Source organism: Pelodiscus sinensis, chromosome 18 (genome assembly GCF_052426305.1).
Source record: "Pelodiscus sinensis isolate ZL-2025 chromosome 18, ASM5242630v1, whole genome shotgun sequence".
Lineage (NCBI taxonomy): Eukaryota > Metazoa > Chordata > Testudines > Trionychidae > Pelodiscus > Pelodiscus sinensis.
In genome coordinates this window covers 4,863,003-4,890,772 of record NC_143069.1, presented here as the reverse complement: position 1 = coordinate 4,890,772, position 27,770 = coordinate 4,863,003, and the positions used below count along the sequence as shown (strand labels likewise).

General features: G+C 44.3%; 1 protein-coding gene across 2 annotated transcripts in view; it reads right to left on the bottom strand.

Annotated features, from left to right (window-relative positions):
- Positions 1 to 27,770, bottom strand: part of ARHGAP35 (Rho GTPase activating protein 35) — a 121,414-nt gene that overhangs the window by 65,043 nt on the left and 28,601 nt on the right. For both annotated transcript variants that reach the window (XM_075915359.2, XM_075915358.2), the window contains one exon: positions 21,249 to 25,152. In XM_075915359.2, the coding sequence (XP_075771474.2) occupies positions 21,249 to 24,947 (3,699 nt within the window). In that variant the 5' untranslated portion in view covers positions 24,948 to 25,152. The remainder of the gene's footprint in view (positions 1 to 21,248; positions 25,153 to 27,770) is intronic.

Sequence of the window (27,770 nt, the reverse complement as noted above, 5' to 3'; positions counted from 1 at the left end):
AACCCCTACAATGACACCACCATGAAATTTCTGATTTAAATAGCTGAAATAATAAAATTTACAATTTTTAGAAACCTATGACAGTGTAACTGACCAAAATAAATCCTGAACTTGGTAGGCCCCAATCATGATCCTGTTGGTAGTTTTCCACAAAGACTTCAAAGCATAGCTGACTTTATTTTAAAAAAATATTTATAATCATGTCTAAAATGGGGATAATATTTATCTCTGAGGAGGGAAGATAGATTAATTAGTGGCTGTGCAGACCACAAAAACTAAGTGCTGAATAAATGCTAATGTATTATGGTTTGGACAACAGCATGGTACACAGCTGACAAAAGAATAGATGAGGCTGTTTGTTTTTATAAAAAAGCCATAGAGTAGAGTGTGGTAGCTCTAACAACAACAACAACAAACAACAACAACAAAATTACCTTGAGAGCCAGAACTATTCAGATCTTTGCATTTTTGAAGTAGCCCCCTGATCTGCTGGACCTGGGCAAAAAACAGTATTTCTGCTCAACTGAGCTGAACTGCAAAGGCAGACCCAGAGCATGCTGAAGAATTTGATCAGATTGCACAGTGATACACTAATATAACAGCATCATTTCGATGGCCAGAATATGGAGAGAATTTTAACAGCTGCCCAAGGAAGGGAAGCCTAATGTTTAAGTGCAAAAGCTGCTGATTCTCCTTGTAACAAAGGAGGAGGATGCTTAAGTGCCAAGAGAAATATGATTTGTCCTTTTCATATGTGTTCATTTTTTTTTTAATTGTATCCTTTGGTATATATGGCTGTGACTATTTTCTTCCACTATTTGATCTGAGGAAGTGGGTCTGGCCCACGAAAGCTCATCACCTAATAAACCATCTTGTTAGTCTTTAAAGTGCTACATAATCCTGTATTTTGTAAGTGCCAAGAAGCATCATACAGATTATAGCACTGCTGAATCTAACCTACATCAGGCAAAACTTCAGGCAATTCACTTGGACAAGACTATGTTCCGGGAGGTGTTTTAGCTTCTCAATTATTAGACAAGATTAAAGGTGAGAGAAAACAGGTAAAATGTAAATGAGGACTGATGGGTAGCTTAAAGCAATACACCAAGTATGCTGACAGCTTTTTTCAGCTACACTAGGACCTCACTGGTCTGGCACCCTGGGGAAGGTACAGGTCCTAAGTGAGGGAGTTTGCTGAGCCAAGAGAGGTCAATGCCTGGCCTCTCCTGGCCACTAACGCCTGCTTCCTAGCTCCCTTCCTGGCTGCTGACCCTGCTGCCAACCACAGCTCCGCTCCTGGCCACCAGCCCCTCTGTTAGCTACTGAAGAGCTCTGATCCAGCAACATCAAACCTTGAGAGTCCAGGACCATAGAAGTTCAAGGGTAGTACTCTCAATCTGCTTTTAAAGAGATCACAACCAGAACTTGCTTTCCTACTAGTCAACTGTGAGGAACTGATGCTAGAATCCAGTTACCAATATCATGCACGATAGTGTTCATACGCTTTATCTGACGCACCTGGCAATCCTAATCAATCTTATACTGCAGACCCTGCAGTGCAGCCAGGCTCTCAGGAGCACGTGGCCTGCTGGTCCCGCTCCCAGGGACCCAGTTGCGTTACTGGCTTTGCAGTATAAGCTTTATACTGCAGAGTCCACAGCATGTAACCACAGAGATTTTTAACCGTTACACGGTTACCCATCTAGCTGCTTTTCAACATTCCTACCCATAACCTAGGTGGAAGGATAGCTCAGTGGTTTGAGCTTTGGCCAGCTAAACCCAGGGTTGGGAGTTCAATCCTTGAGGGGGCCATTTAGGGATCTGGGGCAAATCTGTCAGGGATAGTATTTGGTCCTGCTGTGAAGGCAGGCGGGCGGGGGGGGGCGGGGACTGGACTTGATGACCTTTCAAGGTCCCTTCCTGTTCTAGGAGATAGGTATATCTACATAATTAATTAATAAAATTTAGAAAAAAGTGTTAAAATCTACAGAATTTGGTTGCACTGAAGCAAGCTACAACTAAATTATATCATCTCTTTCCAACTGTGATTGGACCAAGTGCTTAATAAGCTATAGAAAGCTTGAAGACTATAGAACATGCTAAGAAAAAAATGTATGGTGAAAAATCAAATCAACTGAAAGGCTAGTAGAAATTCACATTGGACATGTTATTCTAAAAGCTGGCCTCATACAGGTGCAAAGCTGTATACTTTAAGTAATGTACTACTACATGGATTATATTAAGCATACTGTGTCCCAGACTACTGCAAAAACTCAGAAAAAGATAACATTGAAATGGTGCAACCAAGCCCCCTTTGATGCCTGGAGCTTGGATTTCATTAATTGTTTTCTCCCACATACCTGGAAGGATCTTTGCCTTTTACAGGGCCTAGAAGATAGCACTGAACAGAGAAAACAAGGCTACTAACTAAAAAACTGGCACGACAAAACAGGAAAATGTTGAAACGCAAAACTTGCAGAAGCAATTAAAACGCCAAGTACAATTTGCCTCTTACCAACTTAACAAGTTCTGTATGCTGTTCAACCTTCTCCTTTAGCCACCCCATTTTGGATTTATTGCCGGTGCGTATTTTGCTCTATTATTTATCAGTTATCAAGATAACTTTCTGACCAGAGCTCAAATTTTAGATCTGTGGGAGAAAATTCATTTCTAACCCAAAGAAAAGAACATTATCTGCCCTGCAACAAACTCTAGTATCAGACAAGTCACTAAAAAAGATAAGAGGATCCAGTTCCCTCTAATTAACAGTTTTTCTATTTGCCAGATTCAAGCCAATCTTCAGGGGTAGCTAATGGATTTTGCAAGATCTCTACACAGATCTTTCAGCCAATTAGAAAATGTAGAGTATTAACTTCATTTTACATCTATACAAAGCCATGCATGTGTAAGTGTTACTATGTTGGTTTTAAGATCATGAAAACAAAATGATGGTGACTAGTTATGTAATGCTGGGCAAACCAGAACAACTGCCTAATTTACCCCATCTATAAAAGAGGGAAATACAGTTACTAACTACACAAACAATGGGGCAGAGAACAAGAAAACATGCATTACAATGAGTTTTAATAAGCTATAGTTAGCTTGGGATAGCCAAGAGGCACCTATGTCATGTTCTATAAGCACTTCCACAGTCAGATAACTTAGTTGAAGGCTCTTTAGTCAAGCAGACAAAGGAATAACAAGATCTAATGGCCAAAAGTTGAGGCTAGACAAACCCAAACTAGAGATGTTAGATAGTGTGTAACTGAATTGTTGTATAACCACATCAAATTTTAGCGGTTACACAACTATTCGATATTCCCTGGAGGTGGGGCTAGAATCCAGTGCACTCCCGGTGGAGCCTCCTACCACCCCAAGCTGCTGTGTCTGATATAAACGCAGCAGTGCAGAGGTGGGGCAGAAGGATCTGAGGATACAGAGGCAGCAATGGGTGGGAGGAATGTGTGTAGTCAACAGGATTAACTGATAAGCCCACATGTTGACATCTCTAACCAAAACCTAAAAATAAGACACATGTATTTGAAAAACAAAACAGTACAAAACAATGAAACAGCTTGCCATGAGATGCAGGAAGCATAGGATACAATTCTATGGCATGTATTATGCAAGAGGTCAAATTAGAGAACACAATGCTTCACCTTCTGCCTGTAAAAAAAATCTATGAACGCACCGGCTATATCCACCCAGTATAGCTATCTAATACAAATAAGCTTACCCCAGGGGAGAAAAACCTGCTGGAATACAGCCCTTCTCTGACAAAGAATGAGTTCAACAGACTGATGAGTTGAGATAAGTTTTTATTTTGACTCAAGGATGCAAGTAACTGATTGATGCCAACTCAGGAGCTCCTCAGGGTAACATGCCACTTCATCTTAAAACTTTGTTTAATGGGTAAGTTACTTAACAAAAAAAAGGAACACCAGAACAAGTATTTTTACTCCATTATTTATTCCCTCTGAGAAGACTGAAAAATTATTTGTCATTATTATAAAAAAATATTAATTTTGCTCTTTTCTATTTGGCAAATATATGAAGTTCACACCATGTTCTTGAAATTAACAAAGCCTTTCAATTTACTTAATTGTTTGTGCATCAAGATCTAGTAATTTTATGTTTTGGCAATTAACATGTGCTCCCTCTACTGACTCTGAAATAGTCAATCACAAAACATTTTTTCATCCAGTTTTTACATTCAGGTCTGCCATAAACAATGTGTTTGGAGGAAATTGCCGATGTGCCACAATCTTTTAGTAAAAAATGTACCTCAAATCTTTTCAAACTGTGACCCATTTTTACAGCACTTGTAGCACAACTCTAAGCACTGAGTTCTGCACCCAGATTACTAAAATGCAGCCCATAAACCAATGCACGGGTTAGCAGGTCTATGAATCGATGTTTTTCCTACAGAAATGAGCTCTCCATATCGGTACTTCTCATGCACCTTAGAGACTGTTTCCACCCAGGTAAGATCTGTCTCACTTGATTGGGTGGCGATGAGGAGTCCTGTGGCACCTTATAGACTAACTGAAGTGTAGGAGCATAAGCTTTCGTGGGCAAAGACCCACTTCGTCAGATGCATGACATGCATCTGACGAAGTGGGTCTTTGCCCACGAAAGTTTATGCTCCTACACTTCAGTTAGTCTATAAGGTGCCACAGGACTCCTCATCGCTTTTGCAGATTCAGACTAACACGGCTACCCCTCTGATACTTGATTGGGTGGGATCCTCCCAAATGCACAGCCATGGAAAGTGTATCATAAGCTGTGAAATCTGGTCTCCCTGTATGCAGCCCAGCACTCATTCCCCTGCCAGGGGGGCAGGGGAAGGCTGAAACTGGAGGCGGGGTGGGGGGGAGAGAAGAGAACAGGTTGTCTGGTCTAGGAAAGTTCGCGCCATTTATTGTGGTGACATCCAGTTAGTTGGGAGAGCTGGCAACGTGGAGCAGAGCAGGACGCTGAGCCCTGGAGGGGAACTGTGGGATGGGGGCTAGGGGTGGCCAAAGCCCATAGGCAGCATGTGATGCATAGGGCAGCGTGAAATTTGGGGCAATTTGGTGCCTATGCAGCTGCATGGTTTACCTATTGATAGGGTCTCTCCAATGAAATCTGGATTTTTACTCTGTACTATCCAGATTTCACGTGGGAGAACAGTGTCCTGACCTAAAAGGGAATTACCGAAGGGTCACAAGCAGTGTTCCCTCTAAGCTGCAAGGCAGCACAGCTTCACAGGTGGTTAATCAGCCCTGCCCAGTCAGCCCAACTCCAGTGCAGGAACTGACTAGGTGGGGCTGATTAATCACCTGTAAAGCTGAGCTGCCACACAGCTTAAGAGAGGGAACACTGGTCACAAGGTCATTGGGGGGAAGGCGGTGTTGCAATATTGCCACCTTACTTCTGCGCTGCCTTCAGAGCTGAGCGGCTGAAAAACTGTGACCGCTGGCGCGACACCCAGCTCTGAAGGCAGCACCACAGAAGTTGGTGGCAATACCATATCGTGCCATCCTTACTTCTACGCTTGTGATGGCTATGGCTCTGCCTTCAGAGCTACGCTAGCCAGCAGTCAACAGCTGCCAATCTCCTGCTACTCAGCTTTGAAGGCAGATCCGCTGCCAGCAGCAGTGCAGAAGTAAGGTAATAAGTAATACTGCAATCCCTTCCCCCTTGCAATAACATTGCAAACCCCACCCCCCAACTCCTTTTTGGGTCAGAACTTCTACAATTAGATAATGAAATTTCAGATTTTTTAAATTCCATGGTAAATTGACCAAAAGGGAGGATGAATTTGGTAGGATCCTACTTGTGGGTAAAGAACTGATGAGGTTAACCTCTTTTTAAATTAAAACTTGGTTTTTCTGTGTTTCCATGCCATTGAGGGTCTTAGAACAGAGAATATAGTTTTCTAAAAATAGGCTCTCTTATTCTAATCTAATTCCCAATCTGTAATTTGACAGATTTTTCAAGAGATACTATTTTTATAACTCAAAACAAGTGCACAATACCAGGAGGTTTAAAAACTGCAAAAAAAAGCTCTGCACTTCATAATTTTTAAGACTGTACAAGACTTCTACTAATTCTGTCCTCCTTTGTTTTTCAGGAACAGCACTCCAATGCCAATGAAAAGAAGTATAACCTACCCAGCTTGCCAAGGGACAGCTGCTGCAAATATGAAATCACCACTCTTTTGCAAAGCAGTAGCAACATTGTTTAAGAAGACAAGAGTTTAAGGATAAAAGAATGAGAATACCCTTCCCTTTAGCAGCTAGTATTATTGTTCATTGTAAGGAACAATCTTCTCTAAAGCTCAAGTTGGCAAAACCTGTGGAAAGCTCAATGCAAAGCAAGGAGCAGCACTGACCTTACATAATCACTGAAGAATAGCCTTCTCAATAAATTCATGTAACAGAAACTAAACTGCAGTCCAGTTGGAGAGAGAGTGTGTTTACCCTGCAAACCACTATAGTGCCTTAGAACAAAAAAACGTTTTCCATGTTGTAAGATTACACAAGGTTCAAATTTCATACCATTCAACTTGTTTGACAAAATTAGCTATGTTTTGAAAGGTAGGGAGAGCTGTTCACCAACCACAGTTTATACATAATTCAAAAAAAATCTCCAAATTAAAATATGAAAATTGAAGGGAGGGCGTTCTCTTACTCCAGGACTAGCTCCACATTATCCATCCTTATGGAGTGAGGAACACACCACAGAGACTGTGCTCTCTCACTCAGAGAACAGCACAACTCGTGTGAAAGACAAGGTACTACTGGCAAGACCAGAATAGCAAGGCTAACAATGATATTCGTCTGTTTCTAAAGGAATATTGGGAGGAGTTTGTCTAGCTCACCAGTGTTTGCTGGAATTGAACTGCACAGCTCCTCTGACGAGCTGTCTTTAAAACACTTTGGTATGGGGAGGAAGAGCGATACTTCCAGCAGCACTGTTCTCATAAGCATGGAAGTATGCATCAACTGAAACTGTCATTCTGAAGTGGGTACTAGGGAAGCTAAGAATCATGTAATTTGTTAATCGTGTAGTTGACAAAAATGTTGTCGACTACACTATTAATCGATAAGGGTCAGCACTGCAAGCACTCAGTCCTGGCTTGTGCTGTGTCACAGGAGCTAGTACCCCCACTCCGACTCTGCACTGAAGGTCATTTAGGAGAAAAGCAGGCAGGCAGATCCTCGGACCTGGTGTAAGCTGGGAATGAGCTGGGATGCCTCCCCACCCGGCTCCTAAATGACTTTCAGTGCAGAGATGCAGCGAGAATAGCTCCCCGGACCCAGGACGAGCTGGAACTGAGCCAGGCTGGTCAGCTTGCTCAAGAATTTACTGACAGAAGGGAGAGTGGGGAGACGTGTAGCTGATAGCATTAACAGATAAGCATCCATTTATCAGTTAACTGTTTAATCAACTACACTATTACATCCCCAGTGGATACAGCAGGCAACAAGCTTATTTCGAAATAGCACAGAAGAAATGAAACGAAAGCATGAAAAACACACCCAGATATGACTGCCTTGATAGATGCATCACAAATTAACTTAAGAGATTTCATTTAAGTCTGCAGTGAAACCATTACCTGGTATGTAAATTTCACAGCTTCCTAATAACAAGCTAATCTAGCAAATTAGCTGAGAAGTCAGAGAATGTCCTGTCCTTTCCCCCATTAGCATTCTGCACACAGTACTGCACTGCTAGATCATCTATTCTTACACCAAGCCCTTTGACCTCTTGACTGGGCACTGGGAATACCAACTCTTTGAGACACACAGTGGACTTTCATCACTTATACACTACTCCTTCAAATCAGCATTTTAAATTACATGGTCTCTACTTCCCTATTCTTCCCCTCCTTCCATATACAAGCCTCAAAAGATACTCCACAATTTATTTATAGGCATTTCTATACTGTAGTATTCAAGGGCCTACTGATTTATGGTACAATACCAGATCTGGACCACACTTGTATTTCATTTTCCTCAAAGACATGGAACAGTCAACTGAAGACTGATTAGAGATTTAATCACTGCAATGCTCACTGGCAACACTCCTGGGATGAGGAAGTTTAGTTCTGGGAAACTTTTATTGCCAATTAATTGTCCCTAAGGTATCCCCGTCTCCAAAAAAGTAATCCACTGTTTTTCGCTATGCTTATAAAGTTCTGTTCTTTTTTACACTGACTATATAGGCATTTGTAGCCAGAGTATATAGGTTTAACAGCTTTGCATTAGAGATGCAAAGGTTTAAACTGGTTAAATGGTAAGCACTTCCATTCTGAGTTACCCTCATTTACACAAGTACTGTTTCTTGTGTTGTCCACGTATATATACTTGCATGCTTACCAGGGCAACCAGTTAACCGTCACCTGGCCCGGACAGAGCAGCTACAGGCAAGGGTTGCTACAGCCAGGCAGGGCTCACCTTTCTGTGCCAATGGGAGGGGGGGAGGGTTCCAGTCAAGTCAGCAGGAATGTCATGGACCCAACTGAGATGGAGCAGTTCAAGTAGAATTAATTTGCAAATTCAACACTATCAGTTTAGGATTGAATAAGGATCTTATCTGGTTAACGCATAAGAGAATTTCCCCTCTCCTGATATACACATTTCCACATCAACTGCTGTGAATGAGCCACGTCCGTTCTGAGTTACCCTTTTTTTACACAAGTACCCTTTCTTGTCTTGTCTGCATATATATATCCATGCCTCTAAACTCCACTCCAACTCATCTGATGAAGTGGGTTTTACCTATGAAAGCTTATGCCCTAATAAATCTGTCGGTCTTTAAGGTTCCACGGGACGTTCAATTGTTTTTGCAGATGCAGACTAGCATAGCTACTCCTCTGAGACTTTTGTAAGAGAGTAGTGAGCCTTAAATTAATGAGTCATTATATGCAATAAAACTGCTGGATGAAAATCAGCTGAAGGAGAAAGGATGGCAACTGGTTGTGTAATCTAATATCACAATTGTCCCATTTACAGAGTTACGTAAACCGGTCTGAAATCTTCATCATAGCAGATACAATTGTTAATAATTTAATTACAGCATTTATTCAAATATAGCCCCTATGTCCATTATTTTAATTTATTTTAACTACATGGGAAGTTTGAAGTGTGTTATATCACTTAAGAACATTTGACACAAAGGTGATTTAGTTAAGAAATTTACACAAGTTAACTAACCGTAGCTCAAAATTAAACAACAGATTTACTTGTAAATTCTCAGAAAATTCATAGTGTACTCAACGTTAGTGCTGTTAGTTTGGGGAATATCTTGCATTTTAGGCTGTCTACACTTCCAAGTTTTGGTGACGAAAGTGCTGTTTAGAGGCAAAAGTTGCCAAAACTGAAAACTCGCCACGCTGTTTTTTCTGGTACTGCCGTGGACAACTCATGGCCACATCTGCAGCTCCCTCATTGACAAAAAGAGTAAAGTACTGTGGATATGCATCCCAGTGTCTTACATCAGCTTCACTTGCTGTGGAAACACACATTGTAGCAGTAGGCATATTGGAAATGTGAAAACATCCCATAAGCCATCTCTTTTCTTCCAAGACATGCTTCTTGTTTTCTGGCTTATTTTCACACCAATTCAAGTCTCCACGGTAAGAAAACATGGATCCCTTCTGGCCCTTATTGTGAGCAGTGTGCAGAAGACAACACATATTGCAGCATATCTAATGATGGACCTACAAGCAGATGACGAGGACTTGTCAGATTAGTTTTCAGATTCAGAGGAAGATGAACGGATATATCATTGGGCAATAGCAGGCCTGGTATACACAATGAAGATTGTCACTACAGAAGCTACAGAAGCCAGATGTGAGAAGTAGAACTGCAGTGCCATGCAGGTGTGGAATGAAGAGCAGTGGCTACAGAACATTCAGATGAATAAAACAACCTTCCTTGAACTGTGGGCTGGGCTGGCCCCTGACCTGCACTGCACGGACACCCGAATGAGAGATGCTTTCTTGGTAGAGAAGCAAGTAGCCTTTACTTTGCAGAAACTGGCCGCTCCATATTGCTACTGTTCAGCTGTGAATTATTTTGGAGTGAGCAAGTCTACCATCAGGGCAGAACTTCTGCAAGTGGACCTTTTGGAGGCTCATATCCCCAAAGTGTCTCATCCCTGCATGCTGTTGCTTACATAATTTCTGTGAAAGTATTTCCCTGTGGGTGGAGCACTGAGGAATGACAAGCTGTCAAAGGAGCACCAATTGGCCATTCATATCAGGGAGGTTTTGAGGAACCACTTTGACAATGAGGGGGCCTGAGATTTCGGTGTGTTGGAGTTTCTTTCCTGCTTCTAAGCAAGGCATTCCCATGGGACAAAAGGGTTAAGGCCAGAGCAATTTTGTGTAGATTAACACAAAATAAAAACTCATGAAAACATGCTTGACATCACTGGCATGCGCACGGGGTGTGCCGGGTGTGTCCAGGCACACCCTAATGATTCAAAGGGGGCGTGAGCGAAGGAGCGGCACTCCAGGGAACGGACGCTGTGCCGGGTTTGCCGCACATGCGCAGCCAAAACCGGCGGGTCTTAGGACCCCACAGAAAGAGGCGGCAGGGACGCAGCAATGTCACCCAGCCGCCCCATCAAGCGAGGTGAGTTTAAACCCTGGGCGGGAAGGCGGGGGTGCCCTGGGCAGGGGATCGGGTACTGCGCGGCTGGCCTCGGAGGGGGGGTCGGGGGCAGCATGACTGGCCTCGGGGAGGGGGAGTCGGGATCAGGGGCAGCGCGACTGGCCTCGGGGAGGGGGAGTCGGGATCAGGGGCAGCGTGACTGGCCTTGGGGAGGGAGGAAGGGGAGCCGGGGTAGGGAGCAGCGCGACCGGCCTCGGGGAGGAGGAGGAGGGGGGGTCAGGGGCAACGCGACTGGCCTCGGGGGAGGAGGTGGGGAGGAGGGGAAGCCGAGGTCAGAATCGGGGGCAGCACGGCTGGCCCCACCAGAGCTGCTTCCCATCCCCTCTTCCCCCCGGCCAGTCCCTGCCCTCCCAGCTAGTCCCTCTTCCTCCCTTCCCAAGATCAAGTGTGTCTGTTTTTTTGGGGGGGAGGGTCTACCTAGCAACCCTATGAGTCGGACCCGGTGCAGGCACCAAGTGATGGGGACTGCCGGAACTTTGGCAACCAGAGACTGTAGGGTGGGGGTTTGTGGCCCAAAAGGAGGCTGAGAAACCTAAGAGACAGATTGGGGGAGCACCAGAAGGGTGAAGCAGTCAGGGCGACCCTACAACTTTGTTACAGACCAGCTGGCAGCTGCTGGAAGAGGAGGGAAAAATAGGGGGTAAGGGTCAGAGAGGAAAGGGCTTGTGCTGAGGGGAAGGGGGCAGGTCAGGAGATGAAAGGGGAAGGCACCAAGGGTCAAGGTGTAGGTCAGAGACAAATGCCATGGGCCCAAGTGGAGACAATGAGGAAAAGGGCAAGAGGGGAGGTGTCAGTGAGAGGGGGACGACAGGATGATGCTAGGAGAGGAGAGGGGAAGGGCTTTGGGGGCTAGAGGGGAGAAGAGGAGGTGCTGGGAAAAGGCTTGAAAGAAGGGGTGGGCATGAGGAAGGCGGGGATGGAGCAAGGCACGTGTGAGGGCACAGGAACATGAGGGGAAGGGGAACGGGAACAGAGGGTGGTGAGGGGGTGGGCATCAGGGAAAAAGAAGGCAAAGGGGGCAGGGGCAGTGAGGGAAGGGGGAGGCACCAAGAAGGTGCAGGGGTAAGGGAAGGTGCAGGGGATTCCGGGGGGTGAAGCAGAAGGGCAGACACCTGCAGGGGAGGGACCAGCACCAGAGGAGAGAGGCAGGGCAGGTGTGTGGAGGGGGGTGTTAGGAGAGGGGATGAGGAGGGGTAGCTCACATGGTCAGAGTGGGGCTACTGGAGGAGTGGGCCCGGGGGGAGAGAAAGGCTGCTGGAGGGGGGCAGGCCTAAGGGCAGTGAGAAGGGCAGGAGTCAGGACAGCAGAGGTGGGTGAGGGATTGGGGGGCAGCAGGCACCAGGGGAGCTGATGGAGCAAGGGGAGGAGACAGGGCAGCAGAGGGGAAAGGTAAGTGGTTCCTAAGATATTTATGAATAACTTGAGTGCCACCATGGCACATCCAAACAAGCCACACTCAGTACTGGTGCACAACACAATTTATTGTGCTCATGGGAGGAAACTCTTAGAGGGAACACTTCCCCCAGTCTCCCCACCCCCCGAGTTAATGTCTCACACATTGGGTTAATGCAATTGCAGGATCGTTGCATGAGGGGGGGTTGGTGAGGGCCAAACTAATCCCTATTGGTAAGACGATGGTGGGAAAAGTCCTTAGGGGGTGTGTGTCACATGACACCTTTTATTTCTAGTCATGTGTCCATATTGCCCTGAAAGTGTTACCTCCAGAGGCGTGGCTAATGGGGGTCAGGGGGTATGGCTAATGGGGGTCAAAGAGTACATTTTAAAAAAATTCTTTGGGTGTACACCCTAATGAAATGTGCTGCACATACCTATGCTTGACATACATCTTTGTCTTTGAAAATCTCACAGACGTGCTAACATCCAGATAGCAACAAGGAGTCCTGTGGCACCTTATAGACTAACAGATGTATTGAAGCATAAGCTTTCATGGGCAAAGACCCACTTTGTCAGATGCATTTCATCTGACGAAGTGGGTCTTTGCACACGAAAGCTTATGCTCCAATACATCTATTAGTCTATAAGGTGCCACACGACTCCTTGTTGCTTTTGCAGATCCAGACTAACGTGGCTACCCCTCTGATACTTAGCATCCAGATGTCACCCGTGCTTTCCCAGGGAGCGGAAGGTAAGGGGAAGAAAACATTATTGGATTGTGACAGAGGAAGGGTTGCTGAATACAGAATTGCACCTTTGTAGTCATAAATCGTCAGAGGGAAGAGAGGCATGATTGAGAGTTCTGAATGGGAGACCTTTGGTTATGGTCTCTATTTACCAGGATTATACTTCTCAGGATGCCATTTTGGTCCTGCATGAACTATAGCAAGTGCTCAGTGATCTCCTGTCTCTGTTGATTGGCCCTAACTTGTCTTGGCTACCTCTCCATAGCTCGTGTCTGCTACCTCCACTCCCTTTCCATAGCTCGTCTCTGCTGTCTTTGTTGCTCTTTTTTCTCTGACTGACTTGAGTGATGCTTCACCAGATTGTCATGCATCTTTGGCTTCTTTTTCCTCAGTTGCCCTACTCCGTCTGCTGGTGGTCATGATGGCTGAGTTCTCAAGGTCTGCTCTGCAAAAGTCATCATTAATAGAATGACTGTACTTTTCACAATGAAGGTTATTACATTTCACTAACAGGCATGTCCCTGAAGAAAATTTCCCACTTTTTTGGATTATCCTGGAGGCAAATGCAGATCTCTGCAGACATTGCACCCTGGTGAGTTTTAAAAGAGGGAGAGGACGGAGAGCTGCTTATGGACTCCACTCTGGTTCCAGCAGCACACACTGAGGACTGGTTTGGGAAAGTGCCATACCAATCGGTAGGACAATGGCAGCCCTGCATGGAATCTCCATGACAAAATGTATAAGTAAATCTAGTGAATCTCTGACATTTCCTAGGAAGATTCTCTTGCTATTGGTGTTGATGCTGTGTTTGGCCATAACAGGGGAGTGCTAGTCAGCTTACAGAAATACAGCTTCTAGTCATCCCGCACTGCAGCCCCTCCTCCCCAGCTGCATAGAGCAACTTACTGTCTCACCGTCACCGCCAACTCAGTCCCCAACCCCAGGTGCCTGGGCAGCAACTTCTCACCGGGGTACCACCCCCGTACCACCCCACATGGCTGCCACCCACTCAGGCTCCAACCCTACCCACCTGCGTCCCTTCCACTGCTTCAACACACGGCCTCTCTTCCATAAGGAGTTGTGGAGCATCCTCACAAACATCGTTTGAGAACAATTCCTCGCTGCCAGGCGCACAGGTTGTCATTGGACTAACCCTCCCCTCCTGGCCCTCTTTGATCTCATCAACTTGTGTCTCTATATCCGGGACAAGTTTTTCTGGCTCTGTTTTCTGAGAACGCTTCACAGCGTCCCAGGGTTTGGTTGTGGGCTCCCCACCCAGGAGTCTGTCCAGTTCTTTATAAAACTGGCATGTTTTGGTTGCAGCACCGGACAGGCTGTTTGCCTCCTTGGTCTTTGGTAGGCCTGCCAAAGTTCCTTGATCTTGGCTCTGCACTGAGGATGTCTCACTCATACCCCCTCTCACACAAGGCTGGCTCAAGAAATGGTCACTTACAGCCACCATCACTGCGTCCTTGAGAGGAAATCATGAGGACCACCATACAATGTGCTATAGACACAGGAAATGGATTTCAATTTCCTGGGGTTTGCAGAGGGAGGGGCATCTCTATCTGTAAATATTGCGTGACTATGGGAGCAGTAGAGTTCAAGGTGATGCCCAGAATGGCTAAACAGGGCATTGTGGGGGACATGCCAGAGTCCAAAAAACCTACCTAGTGCACATTGCATAACTGTCAACAGTGCAGAGACAAAAGTCCCTTGTGGAGCTGGAAGTTTGTGGCCAAAAAAGACCATGTGTCACAATATCTGTCAAGCTGTAATACAGACTAGGGATATTAAAATGAGTTTATTTAGGTCAATAGGATTACATGGCGGGAGGCAGCTCCCCATGCGTACCAACTCCCAACTGTATGAGAGAGGAGAGCAGGGGGCAGTGGAGGACGAGGGAGAGGTCTGCACGTCGCCATGCACATTAACCTATGAGCCCAGGCTCATCGTTTACACAGGTACACGTTCACATCCTTAATGTGGGGACACAGAGGTTTTCATCACCAAAAGGCAGTTTTTGGTGACAAAACATGCCAGTGTAGACAAGACCTTACTAACAAATTAAAGCTGTTGATTCTCTACTTTAAGTCCAAACTGGAACTCAGCCTTAACTGTGGAGTAGGGATGTGAAAGGTTAACCGGTAAGCATCACCTTTAATGGGTGATACTTGCTGCTGGGAGCTGAAGCAGCTCCCCACCAGGCAGGGGGCTGCTCCAGCTGTGCAGGGGCTGCTCTGGACACCTTTAATGAGGGGGACCACTCCAGCTCAGCGATGAGCTGGGGTTGGAGCGGTCCCCCTATTTGCCTCCCTTAAATCAGTTAAACAATGTTTAACCGTTTACCAATTAAATAGGATTTTACATCCCTACTCTTGAGTAGGGAAATAAAGACCTCAGTAACAAAAAAACATAATTGTGTGTGAAAGACTATACAATTGGTTATAGTGCTATTCACCTCATAGATTCCTGCTTTGCATGGAACACAATGCCTTTCCAAAACACACGGAAAGAGTTTGTGGGTTTCAGCTGAATTCCTAGTAGAAAGAATACCTCGCAGTCAGGCATCTATGTAAACCTCTGTCACAGTGAGATGGTTTCAGACACAACAGGCAAGTGCAGAAGAGACTAAACTCCACCACACCCTCACAGTAACACCCTCCATGTCAGGATTGAAATAAGGTAGATATATAAGGCTTCTATTTTTTTCAATTCTTCCTGTTCTATTGATAAATTATTTCAGATGCCAATACTGAAAAATAAATACCTTACCACAAACAAGCTCTTGTGCTCCTAAGTCATTTGGGTACTTCCAAACACTCCACTTTAAGATCCTTTTGAATAAGGGAATTTTAATGTTTTTAAGCCATATGTTTAACTGGTTAGCCAATAAAATAGAATTTTTCATCCCTAGCTGATAGCTTAAAGAACTCTGAAATATTAGCTTTCCAATCTCTCAACTTCCTGCTAATTTGTCTAAGACATACAGAACAACAAAGTCGACGACATTGTTCGTGGGGCAATGGAAGACTTCACTCACTACTCAGCATTCCAACATCCCCTGCCTATAGAGATAAAAACATGGAGGAGAAATAGTGACTGCCAAAAATATGACAGTTGGTGGAAACGAGATTGATGTTTGCTGCCAAAGCAGTTTGGCAGCAAACATTGTTATTCTTAGGCTCTAAATGAGGAGACACCATGGAAAAGATTAAATCTGATTGCAATGGCTGCTACTAGTGTTCTCAGTATTACTGAGGTTAGTACATAAGAACATAAGAACAGCCGTACTGGGTCAGACCAAAGGTCCATCTAGCCCAGTATCCTGTCTACCAACAGTGGCCAGCACCAGGTGCCCCAGAGGGGGTGGACCGAAGACAATGACCAAGCGATTTGTCTCCTGCCATCCCTCTCCAGCCTCTGACAGACAGAGGCCAAGGACACCATTTTATCCCCTGGCTAATAGCCTTTTATGGACCTAACCTCCATGAAATTATCTAGCTTCTCTTTAATATCTAGCTTCTCTTTAATTACATAGTAAAGCACCGTAGACTATTTTCAGAAAAAGAACACTGAAGAGAAGATGGTTACATACCTTCCGTAACTGGTGTTCTTGAAGATGTGTTGCTCATGTCCATTCCAAGTTAGGTGTGTGTGCGCTGCATGCACAGTCATTGGAAAGCTTTTCCATAGCAAGAATCTGCAGGTTGGCAGCGGAGACCCTAGAGTGGCACTCCTATAAGGCAAAGTCCGCTGCCGACCCGCCCCTCACTCAGTTCCTTCTTGCCGAAAGCTAATCCAACAGCGGGAAGGTGGGAGGGAACGGACTTGAGCAACACATCTCAAAGAACACCAGTTACAGAAGGTACGTAGCCATCTTTTCTTCTTCGACTGATTGCTTCCGTGCATCCCAAGTCAGGTGATTCCCAAGCTGCTTTCCAGCAGAGGAGTTGGAGATCACCGGTCTGCCATTTGTAACACTGCCCTTCCAAATACAACCTCCTCCCTAGCCTGGACAGCCAAGTGGGATGTGAATATGTGAACAGACGACCACATAGCCACTCTACAAATGTCTTGGACAGGGACTTGAGCAAGAAAGGCTGTTTACGAAGCTTGCACCCGGGTTGAATGGGCTGACAACTGAGGGGCTGGGACCTTTGCTAAGTCATAAGCACTTGCAGATACAGGATGTAATCCAGGAGAAAATCCTGTGGGAGGTGACAGAGAGCTCTTTCATCCTAGCCACTGTGGCCAAAAATAACTGATTGGACTTCCTAAATGGTTTAGTGGTGGTCCTGGCAGCTCAACATCCTCCTGACTAGCAACCGGCACTGAGACCAGTACCAAAAGCACATGCCGATGGTCACCTGTACCAGGATGCTGAGCCAAAGGCAGCACTGGGCACAGAGACACCTGCTAACCCGGTACCGTGGGCTGCCATTGGGATCTGGAACGACAGGTTGCCCAGCCAGGGAGCTCAGTGCCGAACAGGGCTGACCTGGTACCCCTGACAGCCATCTGCAAAGCGGAGCCAGTCTGCTGGGAAGAGGAAGGCTACTGGGCCCCTAAGGCAGGGTCTCTTCCTAGAGATGCCAAAGGGGTGCCCCTACTGACAGATGCCACCGACAGCGGCCTGGAACTACCAGTCTGTGCCTGGTGATATGCCCATGGGATCCAGAAAGGTCACTGTGGAGACAGTTGCAACAATGTGTCAAGGTACGTCTTCTCCTAGACTTGTGAAATTCTAGCTCCGACTCCGATGTAGAAGTCATATAAGGGGACCATGGAGGCACGGTACTGTGCTGCATCAGCAGCCACTGAGACAGGGTCAAATCACTGATAGGGCTCCTCTTTGGACAGGAGCCATCTCAGGATCAGTGTCGAGGAGAGTGGTCCCATCTAGGTGACCGGTGCCAAGGAGATGGCGACCATCATATCATAGGAGGCTCCCCACATGACCGCATAGTTCCAGGAAGCAGAGATGGAGCCAGTGGTCTTGATGGGGACTCCTTTGGGAAGGCGGGGCAGCCAGACGCTAATTTGATAAGGTCCCAAGCCGCTTCATAAGCCTCAGGGGTGGACAGCATGTCCACATCTCCCATCTGACTCTCTCTGGACGGAAAGTCCACCAGTATCAGACTCGACGGGACCAGCTGTGGTACTGGAGTCGACAGTGCCAGGAGGGCAGGTGGCTCGGCAGTATGCTCCAGTGCCAGATGTGACCTCTTTGACTTGCATGCCTTTAAGTAGGCAACCTGTGCCATTCCCACCTCTGCCACTTCCTCTGCGCCAGAGGACGGGAGCAGAGGCAGGATGCAGCCATCAGTGCCAGTGAGTGCCGGTGCCAAGAGGTCTTCTCGGACTCCATACGAAAAGTCAAGGACACACTTCTTACGATGGCTGACCAGTTTGGTCTTGCCGCCTGGGGCGCTGAATGAGGGTGCAGGGAAACCTCCATTAGAAAGTTTCTGAGGCAAAACTCCCTATCGCTACATGTAATTGACAAACACCTTGCAGATCTTGTACTTGTCTGCTAGGTGAGCCACTTCCAAACACTTAAGGCAGGAGTCATGTAGATCACCCGTAGGCATAAACTTGTTGCACTCCTTGAACGGTTTGAAGCCATAGAGATGAGGCATGTCCCGGCCTGGAGATGGGTAGGGAAATGACTCCCTGCTAACAGCTAAGTAAAATAAAACACTTAGCTCTCTACTGAAACAAAGCTAGGAACTATCACTTGCTGGAGGGAAGAGAAAAGATAGCTCCAATCACCATTACTGGCTGTAAGAAGGAACTGAGGGAGGGACGGGTCGGCAGCGGACTATATACCTTGCCATACTGGCGCCACTCCAAAGGTCTCCACTGCCGACCTACGGAATCCTGTTTCAGAAAAAGCTTTCTGACAACTATGCACACTCACCTAACTTGGAATGCAAATGAGCAATCACTCAAATAAGAACCATTGCTACAACATTTACTTGTATAAACTAGATACTCTCAGCTCCAGAGCCTCTCTAGCTAGGTTCAAGACTAGCTTCCTCTGCATTTGTTTACTCTCGTGTTTCAGGTTCTGAGCCATACAGGGGTTCATTTCTTCTTGATTTTAGCTTACAGTGAACTCTGAGACACATTCAGAGCTGCTCTGTAATAATTTATAACTAAATTTACAGGTGACTAAGTTGTTTCTGATTTAGTGCAAAAGGAGACAAAAAAAAACCAAGCAGGATGAGAAAGAATGGCTCAAGATCCGCCACCTCTTCACAGCCCCTTGAAAGTGGTAACGCAGCCATGGCCAACCCAAGGCTCATGAACCACATGCGGCTCTCTCCCCCCCCCCATGCGGCTCGCTAAGCCCCACCCCCCCCAAAATGGCCCTCTCCTCTCAGCTCCCTGTGCTGACCTGGGCAGGTGAGCTGTTCAGCGCAACCAGGAAAGATGCAGAATTAAAGATGGTGGCAGGAGCCGCCTGAGGCCAAAAAGCCTCAAAACAAATTTAAAAGCATTTTCTTAAAGGGGCAGAGCTCCCCCCGACCAAACACGACCAGGGCTCCTTTTAAAGGGGCAAAAGGGGCTGTCTTTTTTTCTTTTTTTTTTGCTCAACAACTTTGCCCCGGCTCTTTGTGCTGGGTCCACTGCTATCTTGGCTCTTTGCCCAGAATGGGTTGGCCACTCCTGCGGTAAAGGAATAATGCCAGGACTATTGTCTTTGAAGTTTTTGCCTCTTCTCCAGCTAACCTACAAAACTGGTATGAATCAGGACAGGAAGAGGCCTGAGAACACAGGAGATCAAAGGAATTCATGCAGGTTTATAAAGGAATTCTCCCTCGGGAGGCAAGTAGTTGTCAGGGGATCCAAACTGAGGGTGTCTGATGAAGAGTGTTTCATGCATTAGGAGACCTAAATTATTGTCAGGGAACTGTATGCATTTAGGTAAACTAAAGATGCATGCAGACTATTTTAAAATCCTTTTTGTCTAAATACTCTAATATTAAAATAAACAATAATTTGATTCTATGAAGACTGCCTGATTATATACTCCCAGACTCCCAAAGCAAAGAACCACAGGTTACCCGAATTCTGTCAGACCTTGAGTAAGAATGCAGGATAAACAGGATACTGTAGCCAAGAGTCCAGTGTAACGGTAGAAGCACTCGCGGGCTGGCGGAGGGGAGGGAGAAGGGACCTGGGCTGGTGTGGCAGTCAGGGAGGGAGAGGGGCTGGCACAGCCATAGCCCAACCTCCGTCAGTGACCAAGAGAGCTGGGCTGCCTCCCCCAACCCCATGAGAGGAAGGGTAGCAAGCAGGGGGCACAGCTCCTTTGTTCTCTATATAAAGATGTATCCAAGCCAGAGATTATACCTTCCATCATTACTGATTCTGTACACTTTGGCATTTCCCCAGGCTGAGTTCAAGGAGAAGGACCACTATGCAACATAGCATATAACAAGGTGTTTACCCCCTCTCTTTATAGAGGTGCCAGCAAGAATCCCCACACTTTTGGGAAAAGTGGAGCTCTGGTACCCAAGCTTACATCTTCAGATGAGCCAATCATATACCCAAAATATCCCAAAGCCATACACAGGGTGAGGGAAGCAGCAAGGAAACAGTATGCTCTGAGCTTGCTCCATTTTCAGTAAGCAAATGTAATTACTGGGCAGCTGGGACCACTCACCCTTCTACACCCTCAGAAAACGACATGGGAACAAACTATATGGAGTGAGGATTGAAAAACGATTCCAAGTAACACTGCTCTCAAAGATTCGGGGGGGGGGGCACCTAACCCAAGAACTTTACAAAATATGAATGGGCAATATTAGACAACCACTTCTATTACAATAAAACACTTAAAGTTTTCTTTGGCACAGCATCCACCTTATGTTAAACAATGTCTTCCTTCAATCACATCAGATAATAATATAATTGAATTTAAGGCAAGTACCCAAAGAATAATCTAAAAGAAACTTTAAGACTGAAGAAAACAACACTTATCAGGAACAATATTTTTTTACTTAGGTGCAATACAAGGATCTCGCTCTACAGAAGAGATGTTCCTTGGTGGTGAGCTATTTACTATCATCTTCCTTCCTTGCCCACCCTCTGCTTCTCACTCTGCCCTGAACCAACCCTCATTCAGTGGGCAGAAAACTAATCACAAGTTAAAAATTAAGTAAATGTGAAGGGGCAATTGAAAAACATTCAAAGTATACAAATGACCATTAAGCAGTCATTCTAAGCCCAATTTTTAATGCGCATATTAATTGGGTTGCCCAACCTATGAGGTTTATGCCACTAAATCAATTGTTCCCCAGCAACTCTGTTCTTACAAGCATGTTTTTTCCACAAGGAGAAAGACTTCTATAAAGATATTTTGACCACAATAATCGTGGATTTGCAGATCACTATCCATAAACTTTATAGCCAAAAATTAGCATCATACCTTTGTCGTCCTTCTCAAGCTTCGTAAAATGTTCCTTCTCCTTGGATCTTCTCCATCTGCACTTTCATACGGAATAACAGCATTATCTCCTTTATATCCTTGGGTTGTCTGATCTTCCTCTTTCTTTCTAATGGGCCCCAACTCATCATCACTTCCTACACTGAAACTGGTTCTGTAACTGGCAAATCTGTCAAGTCTTGCACATCTTGTCCGATACAATACAGGTTTACTAACAATAGACACCTTTCGCACACGTTCCAGAGAGCTCGTGTCCATTTCACTGTCGGAACCATTACCACTGCCATTAGACTGAGTTTTGTTAATATTACGAATGGTGATGATTTTGCCTTGGGTGCTGTCATGAGGCACAGAATATATATTTTCCTCCTCATTCCTTGGTTTGACCACAGCATCTATAGGTTCTGCATAATCAGAAGGGTCAAAACCATCTGGAGGCAGCCAATTACTAGACGACACAGACTTCCTCTGTCCATCTCTATGTCTTTGCTCCAAATAAGACAGATCCCCCTTTGTAATATCAAAGTGTACAGGGGGCTTTGGTTTCACTGGAGGAGGTACTTTGTTGTTCAGCTTGTTTTCATTAGGTTTCATAACAGAAAAGACAGACATACCATCATTCTCCTCCAGTTCCATTGAAAGTTTAGAAATATCTTTGGGCAAAGTGGAAATGGATGTGTCCTCTCTAAATGGGCTGTAGGATGGCGGCTCAGGGTCTTCTTCTGAATCCTGAAGGTTTGAATTACAAAGAGGTGAGCCAGCCCGAGGTGAATTGAACACTTCTTCTGTCGTGCTGCATGCTTCAGCAGCATTATCATACATATGAGTGGCTTCAATTATATTTTTCTTCTCCACCACATCTTTAAAAAATGAGTGAAAGATCTCAAGTTTGTGTTGAGGCTGGCTACAGGGTATCGTTGTAAACTTTCCATCAATTTCTTGGGCAATCTCCTGTCCCTCCGTCAGCTGTTCTCGACTTAAGTCATTGTCTAGAATGTCTATTGAGCCATCTGTGAGTGCCACAATCTGAATAGGGATAATATCCTGCACTTCACAAAGAAAGGCACGTAACATAGCCAAGGACGCCTTGCGTCTCGCTGAAAAAAACACAATGTACCCATGGACTAATCGGCTTTTCCTAATGCTGAATGAGGAATGGTATGAAAGAATAGACAGTTCTATCCGTCTTTTGTGTGGTCCTATTGGTAGTTCAAGTAGAACTGAGTTACTACTGCCACACTGGGAAGGTCTGCAGGTTTGGGACTGAAGGATAGGTAAAAGAATGTCATCTGCATTAAAAGGATCTCCACACAACAAACACATAACAATTCGAAGGTCAACATCTGCTAAATCTTTAATGCTAGATGTAGAACTTACAAGATTTAAGTTACGCTTTGAGTCCAGTAATCCTTTCAAAACTTGACTAATTTGCTTTTCATTAATGTTCCGTCCATATCCAATGCCAGCAGATGCGGGGTCAAGAAAGACACACTGTAGTTTACTGGCAATCTGTTGACCTTGTTGTATTAAGCTATGTAGTGTTTCTCCACTGGTGTCCCCTCTCTTGTTAACCAATATTAGTGTCAGAGGAAGATGAACCAAGTGATTTTCCCTTCTGCCAATGGTTGACTCTCTACTCTTTTCAATACTTTCCACTACATAAGATAAAGATTCCTTTGAATTGTAAAGGCAGAGACAGCCATGTGGCTGAAATGTTGGTGTCTGAAAAGAATTAACAGGAAGTCGGACATTACCCTCAATTGGTCTCAAGGAAAGTTCATACATTTTACCATCTATCACATATTTATCATCATTTGTACACAGAGCTCGAATCTCATTTGCTAGTTCACGTGCTAGACCATCTTTGCCAAGAATAACTAGATTGATCCTATCTATATTGGAATCGGAAAGCAAGTTTTTCTGATTGCGCTCGGGTGGTCTTATGAACTTGGAACTTATCAAGTGCTCAATTTTAGAGTCTATACAAACTGGGCAGCTAGGACAAGTTTCCTTAGTTGGGTGATACACAAAATGAATGTGCTTCAAAATAAGGGCATCTCGCTCAGCTTGCAGCTTTTGTAAAGCTTTAAATCTTTGCTCTTCAATTAAAACCTCTTGAATGACACCCATTTTCTCTTTGCTAGGTTTAGCATCAAGCTCCAGCTCATAAAACAATTCTGAATACTCCAGAAGCAGTTCCTGAAACTCCTCCTTTGCTTTTTCTATAATTTGTTTTTGGTGTTTGCTGTAGATATCCATATAGACTGATTCCTCTAGCCACATGTAAAATTCCTCATTCATAATAAAACTACGAGCTTCCTCCCATGGTTTTCCAGGTGTTATGAAAGGGGAAGTCTCCAGATTTTCTTTAAAAGCCCTTCTCATTTCTGCTCTTTTCCTCTCATTCCTCAACTTTTCTAAATGAGCTTCATAAAGTTGTTCTGCAGGCAGAGTCTCCATCAGGTCAAAAGGAATGCATTCATTTTCCATGTTATCTATGTGGCTAGTAGTATCCCAAGGAGTCTCTTCAAGAACAACAAACCATTTTAAGAAATCTGGCTTAGACTCCAATAACGTCTCTACTTTAATGCAGCTCAGGTGATCTATTTCATCCAAATTAGGAATAAGAGCATCAAATGCTAGAGGAAGAGCAGCAAGATACATCTTTCTTCTACGTTCTATATGCTCCTGCTTGAGACGATGGACATGTTGTAGGAACAGCTTCTTGGCTTTCTGTGTTCCTTCCAGATACACATAGTCCTGATATTCTGGAGAGGACTGCATCTTTCGGCTGACATTCAACCATGTTTCATTGTGATTTTTGACAATGCGGCTAACCAGCCATTCATACTTATCTTTTGAAGCAGCTATCTGTTGGCTCTGCTGTTTCAAAGCTTCAAAGTAGGGGATAATTTTAGTCTTCCCCCTACTTTTATCAATCAGCTGCACTAAAGTGCTGAAAGCCAGGTCAACGTTCACATTGGATCTAGCAGATGTCTCCACAACCTGGAGGTTCTTTTTGCTTAAGGCAAAAGTATGTGCATCTCTAATGTACCGCTCCACTCCTTCATCACACTTTGTCAGGACCACCACAATGGGCTTTTTTGTTTTTGCTAGTTGATTGTAAAGATTTGAAATAAACTTAAGTTGATCATCAAAGTTCCTGTTCATACCTCTACTAACATCGATGCACAGAAGAAAACCATCAATCAGCAGTTTTCCATCTGGCATTTGTTTTTGTTCGAAGTCCTGCTCCAGCCCAAGCTGATCAGTGCAAAAGTACATGAGCTTTTCAGCTGATGCAAGTTTGGTTGCAGCAGCTCTTTTGATATAGGGCTGCAGGGCCGTGCTACGGTGTGGCTGAAAAGTCTGGTCATCAATAAATTCAGTCTGTTCCACAATATGCATTTTACATTCCACACAATCCTCCAGGGAACGCACAACCTCCCCCCAGTAAAGAAAGTGATCATTATTGACAACCCTGCCTCCAAAGTCACTGGTGCTGAGAACTGAAGTATGGTCCAAATGAAAGTCATCTGCACTAGGCCGCACAAAACGATTGCAGAGGCAGGACTTCCCAATGCCACACTGCCCCTTCTCCTTCTCTGTTCCAGACAATCCCACCACACTAATGTTGTAGGTGGGAATGCGGACATCTTGCTTTCTTGCCATCATCATCATCCACACATCCTGCCACAGTCAATTACTTCCGAGAGGATTAGTGTTTCCAGTACCCCATGGAATTTCAAAGCCCGATGGAGGAGGGGTGACAGTTATCAGTCCAGGCAGACTGCCAGGGCAAAGAAGTTTGCTGTTCCCATACTGTATGCACCAGCAGCAGCTCAGTTGTCACTGATTTTCATAATTGGATGGCCTGCATATCCCCCTAGGAAAAAGAAAAAAAATAATCAGTATTACAGCTCTGGAATTACAGTACAAATAGATTCTTGCTTGAGTTCTGTTCTATCGGTATAGTTTAACACATGGTACTTAATCACAAACACAAATGACAACTAACTGGAAACTGCTCCTTAAAATATTTTACCACTGCAGTGTTTCAATCTTAGGATTCTCATTTGCCATCTCCGGGAAGTCCCACTACTTAGGTAATCTGCCCATGCTATAATTACAACCATGCTTTGGTAATCAGTTAGAAGCAGGTCACCTCAGACAGTTTAAGTTTGTATCCAGGCAGCAGTTTTCTGTCATCACAATTATGTTTGTCTATCTGAACCTACCATGTACCTAATCAAATTTATAACAGTGCACTAGACAATTTTCCTTCTTGGCAGTGATTTGAGAACCAGGAGAACATGCCTGGAGACAAGCATAAGAGGCAATCCTACCAGCTGAAAGGAGGAAGACCACCCAGATCAGTTACACAGACACAGATGAGGATTCTGTTCCCACTTCAAAAAGCTGTGACAGACTGGGGAGACGCGGAGGTCCCGCAGTCCGTGTCCTCTGGGGGAGCCCCATTCGTAACTGCGGATCCGACATAAGTCGGATCCACGTAAGTCGGGGACTGCCTGTATGTTTAAATAGCAGGAGTGGGAGAGGCAGGTGGTTTTCTTTTTTTTAAATCTTAGAATGATGTTGATGTGGTAGGTAAGCTTTTTTAAAATGAGAGGACAGAAATTTAAGTGATATACAGGTAACATTGTTGGTCTTCACAGTATCCCTGTGTCTGTTGCCATGCAGCATGGACTTTGAATATGCAGCCAGTATAAAATATTTTCTTTGCTTTGATGTCTGGATAATGCAGTTTTACAAGTTCTTCAGTTGGACTGAATTACACAATAGACAAAGGTTGCTGTAGATCTGAAAATGGTATTGTACATTTGAGTTTAAGAAGGAAAGCTTAACATTTGATCCTAAGCACATTCACTTTTTGAAAACATGGTTAAAGTTAGCTGAGGACCAGAGTAAACGATCAAAAAGCCACAACAACAATGAATGTACTGGTAATCAGGTACCAGGAGTGACGGCAGAATCCTTGGGGTTCAAATCTGGAGATTTTCTCCTTAATATCTTTAGCTCCTCAAAGACCAGGCATGGTTGAACCTCAATCCATGTAGGTACCACACTTCACTCTTGAAGAGGAGATTCCACAAGTGAAAAGGCACAATAGTGACACTATGTGATGTAAGCTATCCTGCTTAGCTGCTGTTCTATCTTTTTTTTATTGTTTTAAACAGCTATTCTTAATGTTAAATTTAAAAACTGCTTATACTTTCTGGAAAACTTAGCACATTACTGCATCAGAAATTTTTTACTTGAATGTTACTTTGTTAGGAAAGGGATTTTCCTCTAATCTATTTGAGAATATTTGTATGTGAAAGAGGCTCTCTTGGAGCTTAGCTCCTATTTCTGCTTATTTCCCAAACCTTGCCAATCTTCCTTCTGATATTTCCACCAATTAATGTGTCTGAAAATGTCAATTTCAGGTAGGGAACAAGTCTGGCTCAGTTAGTTGCCTAACAAAGATTCCAAGTCCTGTATATACACAAATTATGCCAGTTTACTTAAATGTGTGTTTTTAACCCACGTGAACATTCTGTTTAAAACTGATTTGGCTTACACCTGTGAATTCAACAATACAAGGAAAATCAATACAAAAGAGCATTTACACAGGGATACTAAATCAGTCTAAAATACTAATTTAGATCAACTTCATGTTTAGCACAGGCCCCAGGTTCATGAAAAGAAGAGAAATGTAGAAATACAGAACAAGCACATTTGTCTCTGAACAGTATGCTTCCATTAAGTTTGTCTCTATATGGGTATCAAGTGGTTTCCCTCAAAAACTCAAAGCCACAAGTCACTTTTGAAAAACCTTCATCCAAAACTACATATTAATAAAAAGCACAGGAACAGAAACATATCAACATATGTGATTCAGCCAAGTCGAAGTAACGGGAGAGTCAGATGAATTACCTGAAACTAAATGTAGCTTTATTTTAAATGGATCAGAATTACTTGAGGAATGTTAACTTTTGAATTGCCTGACCTTTAAAAATGACAGGCTTAGTATTATATTAATGAATTCGTATATAATTCTACTAAAATGCTATAATTTGACCAGTGCTTATAAATTTCAAAATATCAAAGAATCTAGGGAAGAGAGGGACAGCTCAAGTGATCATCCAAATTCGTATTTTTATATAATGCATATATTTGATAGCCAAATAAGGTAACTTTTTAAAAATTGTTTCATCATACGTCCCCCTCTCCTGGGATCTCATGATCTGATCTTTAAAATCTTGAGTACACTGATTGGAGAATGTGTCTCACCCGTGAGTCCTACTCTTCAGAAAGGCAGCATTTAGCCAATTTTGTGCATGCACATCTCAAAGTGTAGTTTGGTACTAAGCCAGAGGAAGAATTTAGCCAAGAGGCAAGTCAGACAGGCAAGCCAAATTATACTGAACTATAAAATTTACAAGGACAACTGGTTTGGGGGTCCTTTGTTCTCAATAATAGTCCCAACTCAGATGTGTCAGT